General features: G+C 44.5%; 1 protein-coding gene across 2 annotated transcripts; it reads left to right on the top strand.

The window, feature by feature from the left end:
• The first annotated feature begins 52 nt into the window (after window positions 1-52).
• Window positions 53-7,404, top strand: entpd4 (ectonucleoside triphosphate diphosphohydrolase 4). Of its 2 annotated transcripts, none has more exons than XM_056284410.1 (13): window positions 53-167; window positions 530-646; window positions 741-938; window positions 1,080-1,285; window positions 2,342-2,492; window positions 2,661-2,764; window positions 3,133-3,192; window positions 3,587-3,717; window positions 4,394-4,560; window positions 4,681-5,005; window positions 5,530-5,615; window positions 5,720-5,881; window positions 5,995-7,404. In XM_056284410.1, the coding sequence occupies exons 2-13, from the start codon at window positions 639-641 to the stop codon at window positions 6,227-6,229; spliced, it is 1,833 nt and encodes a 610-aa protein (XP_056140385.1). In that variant the 5' UTR covers window positions 53-167; window positions 530-638; the 3' UTR covers window positions 6,230-7,404. The 2 variants fall into 2 exon arrangements, with proteins under 2 accessions (XP_056140385.1, XP_056140376.1); XM_056284401.1 differs by having other exon boundaries at window positions 3,587-3,741.
• Window positions 7,405-22,061: the final 14,657 nt, after the last annotated feature.

Below are 22,061 nucleotides of genomic sequence, written 5' to 3'. Positions count from 1 at the left end.
GCAGCAGCGGGAAAAAAACCGAGCGCTCCGTCGCAGGAACTGCCACGTCATTCGGCCACGACCTGCGCCGGTTGTTGACGATGGCTGGCTAGCGTTAGCCGGCGCCTTCCAGCTCATCAAACCAAACCATGGTTGTTTCGGTGGAGGAGGAGACTCGTTTTTACGCTGTAAGTATTGAATGGACGTCGAGTCCGGCACGTGACACCGTGTTTTCCCGACATTTACAGGTGTCACACGTGTCGGCTTGCTGCTAGCTAAACCCGCAGGTGGGATATGCTAACGTTAGCCTGGTGTCTCCCCGGTGTGTGTTAGCATCGGGGTGTACCTATTGGCGTATGGCAGATGTCTAAGTCAGAGCCACATTCTTGCAAGGCGATTGTTTGTATTTGAAGCTAACACTTAAATAAGTGTGTAATTCAAGGGGAAGTCGGTTTTTGGCAACAGGCGTTTCGTTTCCCTGGCAGCTAACTGTTCAGTGCAGGCTCCAACAGCAGACGTGTCGTCTATAACCCAAGTTTTGTCCTCTTAGGCTGAAATGATGGCGAGAAGGAAGCAGAATGGAGCCAGCGTCCCAACCTCCAGTCGACTTTCCCGTCACTTTTCTATCGTAATCTAACAAACCGACGACAATCCGCATCATGGGAAGGTTGGTTTGTTGATGTTCCCTAGTGCTCAGAACTTCACTATGTTCACCTATGCTGACCTTCATAACCCCCCCCCCTCCCTCCCTCTCTTGGCAGGATCAGCTTTTCGTGCCTTTTCCCAGCCTCCTGGCATTTCAGTCTGTCATCCCAGGTTCTTCCCCGGCTTGTTATACCTTCCCTCAGACAACTGCTCTTTATCGGCCTGGTGGTGTGTCTGGTGGGGCTTGTTTACCTCTTGCTTGTCACTGCAAAGGGGCACACCACCTGGATCAGAAAGGAGAGTCACTTCCACAGGTGAAATAACTGTTGGCGCATGGGAATTCTGTGACACCCAATTACATTTTGGGTCTCAAATCTTTAATTGTGCCATACTGACTTCAAGCAACCCCATCTCACTTTGAACCCCCCCCCCTTTTTTTCCCCCCTGGCTGAAAGACATTTGGCAAGAGTGACTGATGTGGAGGCAACAGACACAAGCAACCCCAACCTTAACTATGGCCTGGTGGTGGACTGTGGGAGTAGCGGTTCCAGAGTGTTTGTGTACTGTTGGCCACGCCACAATGGTAATCCTCATGAATTGCTGAACATCCGACAAATGAGAGATCAACACCGCAAGCCAGTGGTAATGAAGATAAAGCCGGGTAAGAAGAGGCCGGTCATGGCTCAAAAGTTGTTTCAAAAGGGTAGAAGGACACATCTTTTTAAATACTTGACAGTCCTTAACTGGACATCACAAGACTCTCAACCAACAAAATAAGTTCTAATAGTACTGGACGATAATTCAGTATTATTGTTTATCATTTTTTTAATGGTAAATCCTTTTAATGGTATGGGGATGAGATTCATATAATGTCATATCGTGTTTCACAATTTTGTTGTGTAAATTATGATAAGAACTTGTTACCTGAACTTTCTCACAAAGTTAGGTGTGAAATATTTGAAAGAAAATTATTTGAAAACTAGTTTTGGATTGAATTGTACTTTACCCAACAGTTCAATGTGGTAAACCTCAGTTGTATTCTTAAATGAGGTATTTTTGCATATTTAAACAGATATCATGATATGTCTATTGTGTAATATTCCTTATGATTATCATAGTAATATTTTCCATATTGCTAAGCACTAAATTCTAATAAGCAGATGGCTGAATTAAAGAATGTGCTTTGGAGGCCCTCAGTAATATAAGTTAATGTACAAACACTCCCATTCCCATACCTTTGAAAATTAAGCTTGCTTTTATTTTACTACTTATCTGATCATATTTTTTTTTCTCAAACGATTAGCTAACATCACATGCTAACAATCAGCCTCAGTTTCTTATCTTTCTGCCTTTGAGTTGCTTAATGTTTTTACACTCTAGGATGTAACTATATAAAAAAAACTTTTAAAAGTATATTGGCTTGGTAATACTCAAACCTTGAACAGCACATGATAAGTAGTTACTCAGTTTATGTGAGTGGTAACCAAGTTTATGGTGCAAAATCATACTTTTGCACCATAAACGTTGACACTCCCAAGATGTGACGGTTATTCATTCATCAGACACTAACCGTGTTTCTGAGCAAGAATGGTCCCAAAAGCCATATACTTGCATACTGGCACCCACTACGCAGTCATAGTTTTTTTTAAATTTTATTAAGATGCAAGCTCAACATCTCACTCTTTTTTTCTTTTAATTTGTATTTTTTCCCTTGTAGGCATCTCTGAATTGGCTACAACACCTGAAAAAGCCAGTGATTACATATTTCCACTACTGAGCTTTGCAGCCCAACACATACCTAAAAGCAAACACCAAGAAACACCCTTGTACATCCTTTGCACAGCTGGAATGAGGATTCTACCTGAAAGGTACATTCAAGTGCACTGAGAAGAGTCTTGTAGTTTATGCCTGAACTATTTCCCCCAAAGCCTCAGGTATGGTTGTGGTTCTAGGATATTCACATAACAGTGACTGATGTTGGTGGACGGAACAGTATGACACAAAATAATGCCGAGATTGTTTTATTTTAATCCCAGTCAACAAGAAGCACTTCTAGAGGATCTGCGGACAGATATCCCAGTAAACTTCAACTTCCTCTTCTCTGATTCCCATGTAGAAGTCATTTCTGGCAAACAGGAAGGTAAGTCAAAGGTTAGAAACAAGATAAGGTGTATTGCAAAAAGTATCCATACATTGTCACTACAGGTGTTGGTTAACATTTCATTAATTGCGTTTTTAATTCATTGTATACTTGATATACTATAAATGATTTTTCAGATGCTTTTATTTTGATAAAACAGCACTTGTTTGGGGCACCCTGGTGGCTCGTCTGGTAGAGTGCGTACCAAATATGGCTGAGTCATCCCCTTCCTCTCCCCTGCCTTTCCTGTCTCTTTACTATCACGATCAAATAAGGCAAAAAAAAAAAAAAATGCCAAAAAATAATCTTTAAAAAAACAGCACTTGTTTAAATCCCAGATTCCTGTAATAGTTGTCATTTGTTTATAGGTGTATATGCATGGATTGGAATTAATTTTGTCCTTGGAAGATTTAACCATGTACACAATGGTAAGTTACCAGGGAGATCTTTTATTTCATGAATTTAGCATTTTTGTAAGTGAATTTCTTTCGCTGCATTGGACTTGACTGTCATACTGTATTTGCTATCTCTCAAGACAAAAGTATAACGTTGCAACATCTCTCAACCCGTTCTGTGTAGAAATATTTCATTAATGGCTGAATACACCCTCAGCCACACAGTACCATGTTTTTTTAAGGGGAAAAAACATGTCCCGCCTGGATTTAAATGTAATATTATCTACATACTGCTTTTGTAACCATTCCACTCCACTCCTTTCCAGCTTTTTAGGGATAAGGCTACACTATTTTTGAAATTCTTTTAAGCTTACCCCATTTATCCTCCTTGGTGCTTACCTCTCACTTTTATCCTGTCGTTCTCGAGATGGGGAAGCTGTAGTAGAAGTACAGGTCCCTGGGAATGACCAGCAGGAGGCGCTGGTGAGGAAAAGGACTGCCGGTGTCCTGGACATGGGCGGGGTCTCTACACAGATTGCATACGAAGTGCCCAAAACTGTAAGCTTTGCTTCTCCACAACAGGTTATTATCCACAACCAATTCTGTTTTGTTTTTTGTTTTTTTGTGTGCTGTCTTTGGTTTTGTCACTCACCCTTTGTTCTTTTCCCTCCTTCCAACCTCTCTCTTCTTCCAATCTCTGACATTTCCTGATTAAACCTGTGTGCACCTTTTTTTTATTTTTCTCCTGTGGAAATGAAGTACTCTCCATTCAACCCTATTGAAGGCATACTGTAAGCCTGCTGCATGGCTCCATAGCAGGATTTGGAGTTGAAAATATGAAGTGTGTTGCATAGAGATGATAAAACGCCACGCAAGTTATCCATGACTCAAATGGGAATTTCTGGTTGTGATGAGCTCATCAATTTTTACCCATTTTTTGTGTATCAGATGATAGCTACTGTGACGTGCATGGCCTCCATACTTTTTTTTTTTTGCTTGTATGTTATACACTGTTAAAATCAAGCATCACATTTTTTCTTGTTAGGTTATTCCACCTCTATTTATGTAACTGTGGGAATAGAATAAATTGGTCACGGCAAATATCATACTAAAAGACTCATCAATGGATAAGCATAGCTCAAGTGTAATTGCCTATCACTAGCAGAGGTTGAAACATGCATGGGCGTGATGGGTCAAGCCCACAATTCCCTAGCTGATTTTCTGTGTCTTCTAGGAGGAGGTTGCTAAGAACTTACTGGCAGAGTTCAACTTGGGTTGCGATGCGCATCGCACAGAACACGTTTATCGTGTGTACGTGTCCACTTTCCTTGGGTTTGGGGGAAATGCAGCACACCAAAGATATGAGGAGAGTCTTGTCAAAAATACCGCCACACGAAACAAGTGAGAGCCCGTTCTGATATCCCAATGATATAAATAAAAATTGCAATTAAATGATTGATATAGATAGGTGTGTATCAATATGTTGTCCTTGAATATAATCTGTGTTGTCGTTTTGACTAGACTCTTGGGCCAGCATGTTGGAGAGACGGCAGAGTCTCCCCTCATGGATCCATGTCTACCTACAGACCTGCAGGACGAGGTCGGCCCCCCTACACAGAAGTTCTACATTCGAGGCACGGGGGACTTCGACTTATGTAGACAACTTCTCCAGCCTTTCCTCAACCGTACTGAAGAAAATCAAACCTCCTTGAATGGTATCTACCAGCCGGCCATTGACTATGACAACAGCCAGTTCTACGGCTTCTCCGAGTTCTACTACTGTACCGAGGATGTCCTGCGCATGGGCGGGGATTATAATTCTTCCAAATATGCCCAGGCAGCCAAGGTAAACTCCAAAGCAGAGGTTCTGCCATTTTGCATGCATTTAGCGTGTAAATAATTTTCCCTAAATCACTTGTCATTTGAGAATGAAGTCAAAGCTATTCAGAATTGCTCATCTTGTAAGACAGTGACTGTTAAACAAATGCAGTACCACTGTGTAACTGTTGGAAGAAACAATGTGGAACCCCCAGTCTATGAAGGCATTTTGATATCACCTGTTAATAGACACCATTAGCTCTAACTTAAATTTACCCTTACACTTGAGCCAGTTTCAAAATTGTTTAAGGTTCGTAAGCATTAAAGTAAAATGGCATTTTTGAGTTGTAATCATGCACGAAAGTGGCACAAAATTTATTTTTCTACTCAGAACTTTTTAATAATTTGTTTTTATAAATCTGATATGGCGAAATTATTTCTGCATCAATCTTGGTGGTATGCAAAGGTAATAGTTGCATGAAAAGTGCATGTCCTACAATAAGGCTCACAGTTTTTTTTTTTTTATTATTATTTTATTTTCCTTCCTGCCAGAGTTACTGTGCCACCAAGTGGCGGACTCTTAAGGACCGCTTTGACTCTGGCTTGTACGCCTCTCATGCTGATCTTCACAGACTTAAGTAAGTCTCACAAGTACATGAAACCCCTTCTATATCTAAGCTGACTACTTCACCACGGCTCAAGAAGAACGTCCAAGAATCTTTATGTTTATGTTTGCCTGCAGGTACCAGTGTTTTAAATCAGCGTGGATGTATGAAGTTTTCCATTTGGGGTTCTCTTTCCCTACAAATTATAAAAATCTCAAGACTGCCCTTTTGGTCTACGACAAAGAAGTCCAGTGGACTCTTGGTGCCATACTTTACAGAACACGTTTTCTGCCTTTGAGGTAAGAGTCACTCCCCTGCCCAAATGACTGTAATTAATATTTCCTGCTGTTTTCATTTTCCTGGTAGAAAAGCCAGCCGGTCTTATGTACTTGTTTGATTTGCCCTCTCTCAGAGACATCCAGCAGGAGAGCCTGAAAGGAGTGCACTCCCACTGGCGGCACAGCTTCTCTTTTGTCAACAACCACTACTTATTCCTGGCCTGTTTCCTCGTTGTTGTGTTGTCTATTTTGCTGTATTTGTTACGCCTGCGCCGCATCCACCGGCGTACGGCGCAGCGCTGCACTCCTTCCTCGGCCCAGTGGCTGGAGGAGGGCCTGAGCTCCCCCTCACTTCCTATCACCCTCTAAAAAAAACATGATAGAGTTGATCTGGACAGCATGTCTTGACTTTCCAGAACCAGTTCTCTGCCCCTTCTCTCTTTGATACCATCTGCTTGGCCAGTGAGTCGGCCTTCAGTTGTAGGCTGCGACCCTGAAAGACAGTTGCCTTCTTAAACGTGGATTTTGATTTAAGCTCAAGGAGAGACGGTACTCAGACTTGTCCAGAACTCACAAAGAAGATTCTACATAAGTTTTCGGGTTTGCTCAGCCATGAAAATAGTTCTGTACTTTATCAGTAATTTATTGTTCTTGAAATATTTGCCATAAATGTGATTAAGATGGGAAAAGAACGCGTACATGACATGCTTCTACTTCACGAAGTTCATATGGCAGCTGGCTCTTTCTGTCTCCGCTCATCAGAAAAACCTACAGTTCGCCAGTTCGGGTGCGATCTTGCATCTCCTAACATGCGGATTGTCTCCACTTTTGAATTTCGCAAAGTTAAACTCCGATAAATCGTCTAGAGGCAATTTTTTTTCACTGTTTTGTGTGTGCACATGCCTTTTTTCTTTTCCTTGATAAGTGCATGATCACTTTATGGTGTTGGAATCTTTTTTTTATATATATATATACTGTTGTCATACCGATAAATGGTATAGTCATTTACCATTGACACACAAGTTTCTGTTTGTCGGATCGTCGGAGTGAAAGAAAACTCCCAGTGTCTCGAGAGGCTTTCCTTTACGATACGAATCGGGTACAGTTAATGCTAATTAGTAAGCGGGATCGCCTTGTTGTCAGGTACAGAATCAGAATGTATCGTGCCGTCGTGCAGAACCCCCTCACCCCACCCCACAACGTTGTTTATACTATTTATATTGCTGTATGGGTGGCTTTGAATAGCTGCACTAGTGCAATATCATGTCTTATCACTGTAGTTAAGTTCATACCAACACCAGGAGTGTTAATCTCACTAAGCCCTGCTCCCGCCGAGGCGAGGGCCTTTATTCAGCTGTGGATTTGGATACGGTTTCCTATGTTTCGATACCCCGAGCTTCGTTTTCAGAAGCTGGAACGTCACTGCTCGAAGGTGATGAGAAACGAAAGCACATATCCCATTGTTTTTATGAAAACAATGTAGTCAAGTGTTTGCACAGGTTTAATAAAACAGTCGGTGTATTGCAATTCAACAATAAAAGTTGTTTGATTCACTTCTCTGTTAACGGGTTCTGGGTTATTTGTTAATGGCGAAACAATAACGATGAGCCTTTTGTGTAGTAGGTTTTAAAACACTGTTGTGTACATAGGGAGATGAAAGTTTTGTGCAAATTGGGAGCAAGCCATTTATTACCTCCGCTAAGGAAGTCATCTTTGTAGCCATTGTTGGTCGGCGAGATAGCATCTCAAACAAGGGCGCAGGGATTCTCGCCAAAAAAAAAGAGTTGTGTGCATGCGGGCTTTGAGCAGAAGAACAACCGGTTGGGTTGTTGTTGTGAAGAACCGTGTACTCCTTCGAGATATTTTAACGTTTTGGGTGAAAAATGTTCCCCCCCCAAGGAAACGAGAGGTGGGATTTCTGGAGTCTAGCGTAGCGGACTGATGTCAACGTAGATTATAACGTCGTCGTAACCCCGTTGTGCGTTCAGCTACACATTTACTCCCAAGAAATGTGCTTATGAGTGTGAGAGTTTTATCATTCAGCGTATCAAGGCTGCTTGCATTACAGGTAAATACAGAGGTGGGTCAGGTAACGGAGTAAAATGTCGCGTCTGCACTGGATGACTACTCCATAACTAAGCGGTGATGAAGAGGAGGAGGAAGGCTAACCGACGGTCTATTCAAGAGAGGCGATGGACTGTGGAGAGCGTTGCTTGGGTCAAGCTGAACTGTATGACCCGACAAAAACCAACATCCTGCTTTAAGGTGACTTTTGAGTTTATCAAAAGCGTCCGTGCAACATTTAGAATCGAGACGAGGCGAATTTTCTTTTTTCAGAATTTCTTTTCGTGTTTATTTATTTTGATATACTTGATTAATTCTGTAGGGAAATCGTGCTCTGCATTTAACCCATCCTAGCTGTGTAGCTAGGAGCAGTGAGCAGCCGCCGTACAGCACCCGGGGACCAACTCCAGTTTGCGTTGCCGTGCCTCGGTCAAGGGCACAGCCGGGAGTTCTGACCCTAACAGCCATCCATTCTCCAAACCGCTTATCCTGCTCTCAGGGTTGCGGGGATGCTGGAGCCTATCCCAGCATTCATTGGGCGGCAGGTGGGGAGACACCCTGGACAGGCCATCAGGCCAACACACACACACATTCACACCTAGGGGCAATTTAGTACGGCTGATTCACCTGACCTGCATGTCTTTGGACTGTGGGAGGAAACCGGAGCACCCGGAGGAAACCCACGCAGACACGGGGAGAACATGCAAACTCCACACGGAGTTTGACCCGGGACGACCCCCGAGGTTGGACAACCCCGGGGCTCGAACCCAGGACCGTTTTGTTGTGAGGCAACAGCACTAACCACTGCACCACCATGCTGCCCAAATGACTTGAAATGACTGTAAACAATGTTCATGCAGTGCCTTGCTATCAGGCAAAGTGCAACTGACAGAAGATTAGGACACACAAGCGTTGCTATACTTCTTTTTTTTTTTTTTTAAATCTTTTATCTATTTCATGAGCCCGGTTGTGCTCATCCAGTAGAATCTTTAAAAATACTTTGTTTCAATTTTAAACGGACCACCTCATCGGTGAAACGTTGTACAATACAAGCCGCCGGGCCCAGTTGTGAATAAATCTTTTTATTTTACATTTCCACGTATTAGGAGAGCTACGTGTTGCATTTTAATATGATCTTAGTCGGAGAACATTACAAGTTGCTTACAACAACGGTATCCAGATAAATACTTAAGATCAAGTGTAGGGGCGGCATAGCTCAGCAGGTAGAGCGGGGCGTCTAGTAAACGGAAGGCTGCTGGTTCGATCCCCGGCTCCTGCAGAGAGCGCGTCGACGTGTCCTTGAGCAAGACACTGAACCCTTAACTGCTCCTGACGAGCAGGTTGGCGCCTTGCATGGCAGCCTCCTCCATCTGTGTGTGTGTGTGTGTGTGGCATACACTGTAAGGCGTTTGGAGTGGTCGATAGACTAGAAAGGCTCTATATAAATGCAGTCCATTTACTATTTGTGTGGTGTTATGAAGTGCCCTGTTAAAGACTGTATAAACTTAAAATATCAAATTGTATGCAACCATACATACTATTCATAATCTTACCATCCAAACAACAGTGATCGATATTTAAGCATCCCAGGGTGAGAATAACTGCTTTGATAGGACGGGTCTTTCCTAAAATATCATCAGACTCAGCTTGTGTACCTATACAGCCCCCGGTAACAAGGATTTCAGCTTAAGTGTTGTGTGAGAAACGGTGTATGTTAAACTGCAGGCGGCCACTAGCGACCACATCGGCTCAGCACAAGGTGCACACGGGGAGGTCGTGTTGTTGTAGCCGCTCCGTCTCAGAGCCGAACTCTTGGGTGGCACGGCCGGAGGCACACCGACGGATGTGTTTTCATTCCACCGTCTGTCTCGTGAGTTTCAGACTGGACCTAGGCAAGGCTGGCAGTGATGGAGAATGCACTAAAAAAACAAAACGGAGGAGGGGGCATATTTCCCAACAACGGTCAACTGAGGCGATGTTTTCTATTCTGTCATCACTGTTACAAAAGGGACCCATCCCCTTGTCTAACGTGGAGGAAGGTCTGACGATGTGTGATGGAGATCTCGGTGCAGTCTGCAGAAGAAGCGCAGTGTGGCATGTGCTCCGCATGCGAGACGAACCAGTTTCGCTCGGCTCTTTAATCGGTCGATTTTATTGAGCGCGTTGGAGAAAACGAGCAACAAAAAGAAACAAAATCATCGGCAACTTACGAGCGACAAATAAGCAACTCGGATAATCCTGATCATGTTCGAAAGGGGTACGGATTTGAGAACTTTTCTAGCCCTGCCCCTTATTTTATCCATGGTTGCATGGCAATAGATAATGATTGATAATAGAAAATGAAAGTGCACAGCAAGAAGGTCCTGGGTTCGAGCCCCGGGGCAGTCCAACCTTGGGGGTCGTCCCGGGTCGTCCTCTGTGTGGAGTTTGCATGTTCTCCCCGTGTCTGTGTGGGTTTCCTCCGGGTGCTCCGGTTTCCTCCCACAGTCCAAAGACATGTAGGTCAGGTGAATCAGCCGTACTAAATTGTCCCTAGGTGTGAGTGTGTGTGTGTGTGTGTGTGTTGGCCCTGTGATGGCCTGTCCAGGGTGTCTCCCCACCTGCTGCCCAATGACTGCTGGGATAGGCTCCAGCATCCCCACGACCCTGAGAGCAGGATAAGCGGTTGGGATAATGGATGGATGGAAAATGAAAGTTCAACTTACAGCCATCAGTGTCTGCGATATATTTCTATCTCGGTTGACTAAAACAAAACTGGTCGCTGGTTCATCTCATAGCCGTTCAGTGTTTGGTTTCTGTGGAGTCTTGTTAGTTCAGATAAAGTCCCGCATGTTTACAGCTCATCGCTGCAGCTATTCCACAGACCATCTCCCTTGGTTGTAACACGGTGGCGTTTTGCGCCCGTCCTTACTGGCGGTCATCTGAATACACAGGCTCCTCTCGCATCGTGCTTACTTTCTCTCAGCTGGAACAACCCTTGGATGCTGACAAGGTAATTGTTGATTTATTAATCTGTATATAATTTGAATAGCCTTAAAATCAAATCTTTTTAAGTTTTAGTGTTTTTATTCTGATAAAAAAAAAGTGGATGTGTTGATTGGAAGTGGTTTTATTTAGTTTGTCAAGCTCTTTTGGAGGTTGATGTTTGGATCTGTGTTTTGTGTGTGTTCCCCCACGCCTCCACACACACACACCTCCACACACACACACCTCCACACAGCAGCTGATGTATAGGAGAATGAAGGAATGGTACAATGTATATAGTCAGATTTTCTTCAGCATTGAATAAAGTTAAAAAAAAATACTAATTACTTCTTAAGGAAGACATAAACAAAATCCTCTGCCTCAGTTCACACACAAAGCCTCCAGTAGGTGGCGCTATACAAAAGCCAAACCTCCCACTCAATGTTAGTAAATGACAAAGTACCCTTAAAGGGTTGAGAATTAAAACATGGTTGTACTACTCTCTCACTTGGGTTTGAAAATACTCACGGATAAATCCAAAAAGTGTTCTATGCTGTAACGACGGTTATTAATTTAACTATATTTTCTTGCCCTGTCATAACCAAGAACGAACTGGGAATGATCCATTTTAAAGGTCAGCGTCATATGAGCCTGATTAACACTGCAGGAAGCCATTCTAATTTACATCAAGTTGGAATAAATCATATCACAAATCACGTCACTGTGTTTAGGAAAAAGTGTATGGAGAAGTTGTCGTACTGGGGAAAAGCAGGTTTTTACTTTCCTTTTTGGATTGGTTTTATCCAGTGTGCGAATACCAGCTGTAACAACACTGGATCAGGCAGGAGCGTTGCTAGACATAAAGCTGTACTGGGGCACAGGCCCCCCCCCCATTACTCAAATCGCACAATTTTTTTCTTGAATGCCTGCTGCGTGTATGAAATGTGCTACATAATGGGCTATCTGAACTCCCCTTGCTTAGCCCACTGTTACTGCCACTGCCATACTGCTGCTGCTGCTGAAACTGAAACAACTAATACTGGTAAAGATAAAAATGTAAAGATATTAGTCTTTATGAAAATGTTTATTTCAACATGCATCATGAACATTATGAACATTTTTAGGCAAAAAAGGTCATACCCTGCATATGCAAATAACAACAAAACCCGATTCAAGTCATTAAACCGTTGCACTTTTACATTCTTCTACATTCCACAATAATAATTAATAAAAACAATTTCAGAACGAAGAACATTTCAAACAATTATTTCATGACTTGAGTCAATCATGTAAAATAAAGTTTATATATATATATATAAATATATATATAAGTAAACAAAGTATTCCCCATCAGTCAGGTCCAACACCCAAGTCCAAACTGAGTTGGTTCATTTTTTGAGCATTAAACCACACAGTCTATTTTTAATTTTGGCAAAGTGAACAATCACTTGACTGTGACTCAGCTTACAAAGTTCTTCCTTATCAACCGAAAAGACGGCAAGATGGTGAAGCCTATCTTGTCCCATTGTGCACCCCAGCCAAGTGTATGGAATGACTGTTCACAACTGCGGCTGTTAACTGGGATTGTCAGAGAGCGCTGAATGACACACATTGCACATCTTCAACTGGGAGGCTTTCCTTGTTGCAAGCCAGATAGATTTTGGCCACTAAAACCTCCTCAGATTTTAGACCAACATGTAATGATCTGTCAGACGTCTGAGGTGCTCCTCACAGAGAAAGCTCTCTGATCCAGGATTACAGGCCTGAACACCTCTTAGAATTTGGCCGTTAAGAGATGAAAAATGCCGATCCATCTCGGCAACAATCTTGTCAAGGCAAGGTAGAAACGGGTTCCTTCTCAGCTGTTCTGCATCACTGAGGTCACTCAGTGCTTCACAACTAGAGTCCACTACATAAACCTCCATGCACTTCTGCTTCTGCCTTTCTCTGGTTGCAGCACATGGCTCTGGGATCTGATGTGCTACGCAAAAGGCCCTTGCTGTATCATACAGCTTAGCAGCCTTCTCATCAGAGCGCATTTGTGTTAGTGTCACACACAGTCATTTGTACTCTGCAGCTTTAGCAAGGTCTACTGTTTCCCTTCGCAGATATTTGTGCAGGTTCTTGGTTATAGACAGAAAAGTCTTGAACGTCATCAACAGGTATACTGTGGAGAATGGACTCAGTTTGACATGGAGTCCTACTGCCATGGAGTTGTTGATACTGGAGCGGTACTGAATGACTGCAGAGATTCTCTAAGATGGCATTTACAGACCATAACTGGCATGGCCAGCGGGTCTTTTTGACAGCTGCACAAGTTCAGATGACTGTAACCACAGCTGATTTTGAACATCTTTTGAATTTGTGATGGTTTACAAGCCAAACACTGAATAATGAGCACACAATCTGTAACGGCAAATAAATCCTTGGCTTCTGGTACTGCTTGACAGGTGTGACGGTACTAAGTTTAGTTGATGTGCATAGCAGTGCACATAAATGGCCTTCGTATGATTTACTTTAAATCCGGCTTGGACACTTCCAACTGCCCCACTCATTACTGCTGCACCATCATAACCCTGTGCAACACACTCAAGGTATTCAGTGCCATTATAAGCCAGCTGTTCTTCAATTGCAGCAGTTATGCATCAAATTCTATCACTTCTGTCATGGCCGGCAAGCACTCCTTTACTCTACCTTCAGTGATATAACGAACACATACAGCCAACTGCTCAGCGTTTCCATGTCTGGCTTCATCTGCCCTAATCCAAAACATTACTTTATATTTTAATTAACTGACAATAGATGCGGTTACCTCTTGAGCACAGCACTCTATCTCATTTTGAGACGGAGGTGATGAATATGCACTGTGTGATGGGGCCGAGTAAGGCTGCAGAACACACACACAAGAAAGTTTCCCAGAATATGGCTGGAGATTCCCTCATCATGGCCACGGAATGGAATGTTTTGTTTGACAGCCACATTACGGCTGATGTACCCCCGTCGCTCTTTAATTTCTGCTTCATTTGCCGAGTGTAACGGTTCAAAAACACTACCGTGAGCAGCACTGGCTTTAAAGCTGTGCCAGGAATGCATGCTTGCTTTATGAGCAGGTGTTTTTTCATGCTCTCTAAAGAGATCCAGGGCTTTTCCCCCCCCCCAGCTTTTTAGGCCAGTATTTACAGAAGTGTCAGGCTTCATGTGTTTACCAAACATCTTACACACACAAAAAAAAAAGGAAAAGAAAGAAACGGTGCATCTCTAGATATGGAATATTCTAACCATGGACAGCTTCCAAGAATTAAAGGATTGCTTTTTTAACCCAAAGCTGTGCTGGGGCTATTAGGACAACTTCACATGGTTTGGGACACCATGCTTTTCCCCCTCGGTCACGAATGTTCCCTTCTGCATTATGGCCACCGTTTTGTTTGTTTCCCTTCCCCTTGCCCCCCCCCCCCCCCCCCGCCTGTTGTTCTCTGCTACAGTGGCAACTGCTCCCTCAGTTTCATCTCTGGGCTGTGGTCTTGCCTGTCTTTCACCTGTCTCTCACCTCTCTCTCGCTTTGCCCCGATTGTTCATCCAGCTCCGTCTCTCCTCCTCCTCCTCCTGCACTCTGCTCCTCTTTCTCTGGTGCAACATCCAAAAAACTGAATCTGATCAACTATAGTCTCCCTAAATTCATATAATCATTCAGGCTTTTACATTTGCCAGACCTGCAAGTAGGTTAGCTAGCTAGCTTGTTTATCACCAACTACAGCCAGCGCTTACCTCTCAGTCTCTCATCTCTTCTTACTGCATCCCTGTCTCTGCTATGTCCAAAGAATTTGTCTGATGTCCATCTACAGGAGTCAATAATGTTTGAATCAAATCAAAATAAGATCATCGGTATTATTTAAAAATGTACTTTCGTCCCCTCGTGTTATCATACACGCGTGGTCAGGGTAGATACTTTAATCAAACTTTAATCAAAATAACCATACAACAAATTCATAACATATCAAAACCTCACTCTAGTTACAAGTGTGTTGTGTAATACCATATTTTTAATTATATATTCATGTCCTTGTCCTTTTAAAGTCCTTAAACTTGTAAGAGTGAAACACTGTATAGCGCGCAAGCTTGTGTAACAGGGCCCTACAGGGGCCTTAAGTTGGAAATACTTAAATGACAACACCACCTCTGGACTTTCACCTAAAGATTACACCTTTAAATTGTACAAGCCAAATGGCTGAGTTGACCATTAAACAGGGGTTTCCCTCAGTGCAGGCAGACCACAAATAGTCAGAGACAAGGCTTTTCATAAAATATAACAGATCTGGTTTATTTACAACTTAAGCAACAGATCTCTCATAGGGGGGAACAATATCTGTTAAAACATCGAGCCTGCTGTATTAATAACAAAACCAAGGGGGACCACCACCACTTAATACAAGTGATAAGTGAATAAATCACACCAAATTAGGAAAACCATACTAAATGAAATGCATGCAAACGAAAGAAACACACAATCACTTATTCTAAGGTACTCCTATACCCCAAGTTGGATGTGTCCACAAACTAGAGAGGTTAGGCCGTCTCACTATAACAGTAGTCCTCAATTTAGAGGCCAGGACAGCAAGATTTGAACCTGACCATGTAAGGAGCAGCAGCGCCCACTAAAACCATGTAAACTAGAGTAGTTTCTGTACAAATTCCAAGCAGGCAAAGCAGCAGGGACAATATTCCGCAGTATGTACTGAAAGACATTAAGACAGGCATTCAGTGTTTTGTCAGCTAACATATACAATGAATGGACAGTCCGTCACTAATATTTACAAAGAAACAGAAAATCAATCACTGTGTGCAAAACCCATTACCTTGGCTGTACCAACACCTGCGGATACCGACCAGCCGGCCAGACGCTCTCAAGGCCGCCGCACACCAGGGCGTCAGCCTCAAACAGGAAGCAACCGTGCAACGACCAGTGGAATACAGCAGTCGGAGTAGGGTAGAGGCTAGTTCCCATCGACGCAGAGAACGGAAATAGGGTAGAGAACGGTCAACTGAGCATGCGCGAAATGCCTCTACCACGCCTCCACACGCCCCGCGTAGCATCCAGGCGCTGGGATTCTAGGAAGACCCGCCCCTACTCTGCGTCTGATTGGCTAACTTTAACCCTGACCCCGCCCTAACCCTAACCTTAACCAACCCAAAAAAACGGAGGCAGCGAGTACTTGCGCATGCTCAGTTGACCGTTCTCTGCATCGGCGGGAACTAGCCTCTACCGTCTGAGTAGCGGGGATGGCAGGCCTCGGCTCAGGGAGTAGCCACGAGCAATCAGTCAATCAAAGTCGGCTGAACGGCGGAATAGGCGGGGAGCCGGATCGGCGCCGGAGTGACAGGTAGATATTAAGCGCAGGAGACAGGCTGCGTGGGTGTGACTGGGCCCAACTAAACCCACCGGTTACACTCGCTTGCTTTTTCAGTGGGGAGGGTAGGCCCTGCTTTTTTCCCCAGGGGTGCCTTTCACGTTGTGAATTTCGGAGTTTACGCATGCGTATTGCGCGGTTTAAGGCGGAATCAACGGACGAGGAGAGGCACTGCTTATGCGAGCCAACAAACAACAACAACAAAAAAATCATATTTGTATAAAACGTTAGAGAGCACAAAAGGGTGTAATTTGGATTTGTGAATGCCCACTGCCTACCCAGCCACTGACCTCACCTCACCTCACCTCACTGCTGTTATTATTCCTCAATCAGGGCAGCGTAGCGGTCTATTACGTTGCCTACCAAAACGGGGATCGCCGGTTCGAATCCCCGCGTTACCTCCGGCTTGGTCGTCCCAACAGACACAATTGGCCGTGTCTGCGGGTGGGAAGCCGGATGTGGTTATGTGTCCTGGTCGCCGCACTAGCGCCTCCTCTGGTCGCTCGGGGTGTCTGTTCGGGGGGGGGGCGTGATCCTCCCTCGCGTTACGTCCCCCTGGCGAAACTCCTCACTGTCAGGTGAAAAGAAGCGGCTGGCGACCCCACGTGTATGGGAGGAGGCGTGTGGTAGTCTGCAGCCCTCCCCGGATCGGCAGAGGGGGGTGGAGCAGCGACCGGGACGGCTTGGGAAATAGGCCAAGTACAACTGGGGAGACCCCCCCCCCCCCACAAAAAAAAGATTCTTGTTTCGCGCATTGATACACAGATTGCTGCGTGCGTGCCGCGGTGCACCGGCTATGACACGAAGGCTGCGGTGCACGGACCCGGACCCGGACCTGGACCGGAAGGTGCGCGCCTCAGCTTGTATTTTGAGTCATACCGCGTCGCTTCGACATTGCGGATTAGAGAAAGAAAAATTATTGTTTTCCTGTTACCAATCTAAATCAACCCAGTGGCAAATACTATAGGAACCTGTCAAAGCCTGAACGTGAGATTTTACTGGGGCGCAGCAGATCCGTACTGAACAGGTCTAGCACCGCCCGTGTGATCTGCACAAGGGCCGCTGTAAGACGCCCCTTGTGCCGAGTCATCGACACGTCGCGCGCCTTTAGTGTCACGCCCACAGTGACACTGCACTCTGCTCGAGACGGCCCGTCAGTGGCTGAACAGGGCCCGCCCCCTTCTCATTCATTCAAGGTTAGAATAATTAACGCTGAACGTGTCTGCATGTGTTAATAAAGAGCGACGTCATTGTGGTTCGGATATCTGGGTTCGCGCATATCAATTTCCGCTTGCTCGGAGAAAGAAAACACAATCTCCCGGTAGTGTGATGAATAAGGTGAGGCAGTATTGATGGACAGGCGTTGAACTACGAGAGTATGTTGGAAGTTATTGAGATGACGGACACGTTCTCCAAAAGCAACGGGCGTCCAATTTAACCTCAAGGTGAAACTGACACTTGGGGCCTGCAACAAGAGTCCCCGGGGATGTCTCTGCCAAAAGCCCCAGATTATCAATTATTGAGAATAAGAGATGTAAGGAGAGAAAAAAAAAAGAATTGTGGAGAGTCGACCCACCAGCCCAAGTGTATATTAAGATATTTATTTAAGATATTTATTTTCCAAAGGCTTCTCTGGAACTAGCGTTTCACTGAACATAATGGGGCGGTGCCATTGGCGATAGCTCCTGATGATTATGAATCTAAATGCTAGAAAGCTTAACAAAAGCAACACATTAAGGTCTCTCTAAACAGTTGACACCAAAAAGGGGGGGGGGTGTCTGTCTTTATTGAATGGCTTCTCCACCCACCTTAGGCTATTTCATATGACCATCAGTCACATGGCGAGAAGTAGAGTTAGTGTGTGCAAATCAGAATTTGATTTCTTCATATTTAAGTCATGACGAAGAAGTCGTTTGTTGTGTAATCTACGAAAACGGACACTGGAACAAAGGGCCATATAGCCCCGTTTTGAGGTTAACATCTGGCTCCGTCCTCCACCCTGCAAAATCACCCCACAGTGCATCTGGAGACATGCTGAGGGTGCTTTCAGAACTATTCTATGGGACTTGATATTTGAGTAACGACTTGACTCTCTATTGACGTGTAAACAGCCTGGCGTTCTCCGGCTGAGGAGAATATTATGCAAAATCATAGTTTCACAACTTCAGCATCTAACAGTAAAACCATACAGTCCATGGTGGTTTTACAGAGAAGGTTGTGCCACCGTGGTTTATGAGTTGTTTACAGAATCACATGTGATTCCCGGTGGAACAGCAATAGCGCCGTGAAGACACGTCCATTTTATTTGATCTCTAATTGATCTTGAGTGCTTAGATAATAGAATTTTTTTTTAACTTCCTCGTATCAAAAGAAGCGGCTTCGTATCACGTATCTTTCTTTGGAGCAAATTCGGCAGCTAAAAAAATATTTTTCAACACTGCTCGAATTCACACTGTTATATGCTCACTATGGCCACCACCACCTCCTAAGTAGAAGTTCAGTGTCTTCCAAGGGCTATACAAAGAGAGCCTATATGACACAAAACATTTTATTTTTGCTATATTACAGTCAGCAGAACTATTTAGTTTTATTGAGCACTTTGTCTTTGTCCCAGGAAAAATTTTAAAGCAAAGAAATAAGAGCTTTTCTCTCATAGGCTATGCCCAAACAATGAAATAAGCAATAAGACTTCTACTTCTTTTGGCTGCTCCCGTTAGAGGTCGCCACAGCAGATCATCCGTTTCCATCTCTTTCTGTCCTCTGCATCTTCCTCTGTCAGCTGCATGTCTTCCCTCACCACATCCATAAACCTCCTCTTTGGCCTTCCTCTTTTCCTCTTCCCTGGAAGTTCCATACTCAGCATCCTTCTCCCAATATACCCAGCACGTCTCCTCCGCACATGTCCAAACCATCTCAATCTCGCCTCTTGCGTTGTCTCCAAACCATTCAACCTGAGCGGTCCCTCTAATATACTCGTTCCTAATCCTGTCCTTCTTCGTCAGTCCCAATGAAAATCTTAGCATCTTCAACTCTGCCACCTCCAGCTCCGCCTCCTGTCTTTTTGTCAGGGCCACTGTCTCCAAACCATATAACATAGCTGGTCTCACAACCATCTTGTAAACCTTCCCTGTAACTCTTGCTGGTACCCTTCTGTTGCAAATCACTCCTGACACTCTTCTCCACCCACGCCACCCTGCATGCACTCTCTTCTTCACCTCTCGTCCACACTCCCCGTTACTTTGGACAGTTGACCCCAAGTATTTAAACTCATCCACTTTCACCACCTCTACTTCTTGCATCCTCAGCATTCTGCTGTCCTCTCGCTCATTCACGCGTATGTATTCCATCTTGCTCCTATTGACTTTCATTCCTCTTCTCTCTAGTGCATACCTCCACCTCTCCAGGCTCTCCTCAACCTGCACCCTACTCTCACTACAGATCACAATGTCATCCATGAACATCATAGTCCATGGAGACGCCTGATCTCATCCGTCAACCTGTCCATCACCATTGCAAACGAGAAAGGTCTCAGAGCCGATCCTTGGTGTAATCCCACCTCCACCTTGAACCTATCCATCATTCCTGCTGCACACCTCACCGCTGTCACACTTCCCTCATACATATCCTGCACCACTCCTACATACTTCTCTGCCATGCCCAACGTCCTCATGCAGTACCACACCTCCTCTCTCGGCACCATCATGTGCTTTCGCTAAATCCCCAAAGACACAACCCAACTCCTTTTGACCTTCTCTATACTTCTCCATCAACACTTTTAAAGCAAACATCGCACCTGTAGTGCTCTTTCGTGGCATGAAACCATACTACTGCTCGCTAATCATCACCTCTCCTCTTAACCTTGCTTCCACTACTCTTTCCCATAACTTCAGGCAGCATGGTCGTCCACTGGTTAGCACTGTGGGCGGCATGGTGGCCCAGTGCTTAGCGCTGTTGCTTCACAGCAAAAAGGTCCTGGGTTCAAAACCCAGGCCATCCCAGGTCCTTTCTGTGTGGAGTTTGCATGTTCTCCCATGTCTGAGTGGATTTCTTCCATTTCTTCTCCAGTATACATCCTCTCCACTCCCCAGGCATCCTCTCGCTTTCCAAGATCGTGTTAAAAAATCTAGTTAAAAACTCCACTGCCATCTCTCCTAAACATCTCCATGCCTCCACAGGTATGTCATCTGGACCAACCACCTGTCTGCTCTTCATCCTCTTCATAGCTGCCCTCACCTCATCCTTGCTAATGCACCACACTTCCTGATTCACTATACCCACATTAACCAACTCTCTCTCTCATTTTCTTCATTCATCAGCCCCTCAAACTACTCCTTCCACCTTCTCAACACACTCTCCTCGCTTATCAGCACATTTCCATCTCTATCCTTCATAGCACTAACCTGCTGCACATCCTTCCCAGCTCGGTCCCTCTGTTTAGCCAATTGGTACAAGTCCTTTTCTCCTTCCTTTGTGTCCAACCTCTCATACAACTTACCATATGTCATTTCCTTTGCCTTCGCCACCTCCCTCTACACCTTACACCACATTGCCTTGTACTCCTGTGTACTTTCATCTCTCTGACTATCCCACTTCTTTGCCAACTTCCTCCTCTGTATATTTTCCTGTACTTCCTCATTCCACCACCACGTCTCATTTTCTTCTTTCCTCTTACCAGACAACACACCAAGTACCTTCCTAGCTGTCTCCCTCACTATTTCTGCAGTAATTGCCCAGCCATTTGGCCAATCTTCACTACCACCAGTGCCTTTCTTAACTCCTCCCTGAACTCCACACAACAGTCCTCCTTCTTCAGCTTCCACCATTTGATCCTTGGCTCTGCCTTCACTCTCTTCCTCTACAGACCACCATCTGATGCTGCCCAGTTACACTCCCCTGTCACCACCTTGCAGTCTCCAATCTCCTTCAGGTTGCAGAAATAAGCAGTGCAACACACTGCTTAAAAAATGGATTAAAAAACACAGAAATGGAAACCATTTCTACATACTATATTAAAATGGAAGGAGTAAGACTCTCTCTCTCTCTCTCTTTTTTTTAGAAATGTCAAACAGATGTTTGATATTTACATACTTGCGTATAAAGGCATGACTGCATGATTGGCCTTTCAGTTGAGCCCGTACAAAATACATCCATGAAAATGTACATCCAGAAGATGCGTATAAAGATGTGGTGAACAGGACTCTTAACAACTATCAGTTATGGGGTGGCAGGGGGGTCAGTCTACTAGAAAAAGGTTTCATCGACCAACACAGGTTAGAGGTCCGGGTTTTCTTCAAGATGTTCTTTATAGCACACCCAAATGATGAAATAACCAGTGGGAAACAATGTAAAAACAAAACACTTGATTATAAAAGCACAGGGAAGGAAACCACATGATTTAACAGATATGAAATTGGAGATCGCGAGATTCATGTATCTTTTTTTAACAGTATCATCAAACATGAGTAAGCAGACAACCCGGATCTCTAAAGGCAAGGGCATGTATTGGCCCTGCCTTTAGAGACGCAGGTTGGTCTGCCAGAGGTGGTGTCAAGAGGAGGGGGCGCAGCGAAGGATGTAGTAAGTTGATAAAGGACTCCTACCAACTATCTGTTATGGGATGAAGGGGAGACTACCAGCAGAACTTCTCATTGGGTCAACTCGGGCTAACGTCCCGCCCCTTTTCGTCCAACCTTAAATCCGATTGGTCAAGTGCGGCCGAGCTCCGATTCAACGCTGGTGACGTTTGGCGGTTCCAACGGCGGCGATGT

The sequence above is a fragment of the Lampris incognitus genome, chromosome 1 (genome assembly GCF_029633865.1).
Source record: "Lampris incognitus isolate fLamInc1 chromosome 1, fLamInc1.hap2, whole genome shotgun sequence".
Lineage (NCBI taxonomy): Eukaryota > Metazoa > Chordata > Actinopteri > Lampriformes > Lampridae > Lampris > Lampris incognitus.
The sequence above is the reverse complement of the archived record's forward strand: the minus strand, read 5'-3'. Positions and strand labels throughout refer to the sequence as shown.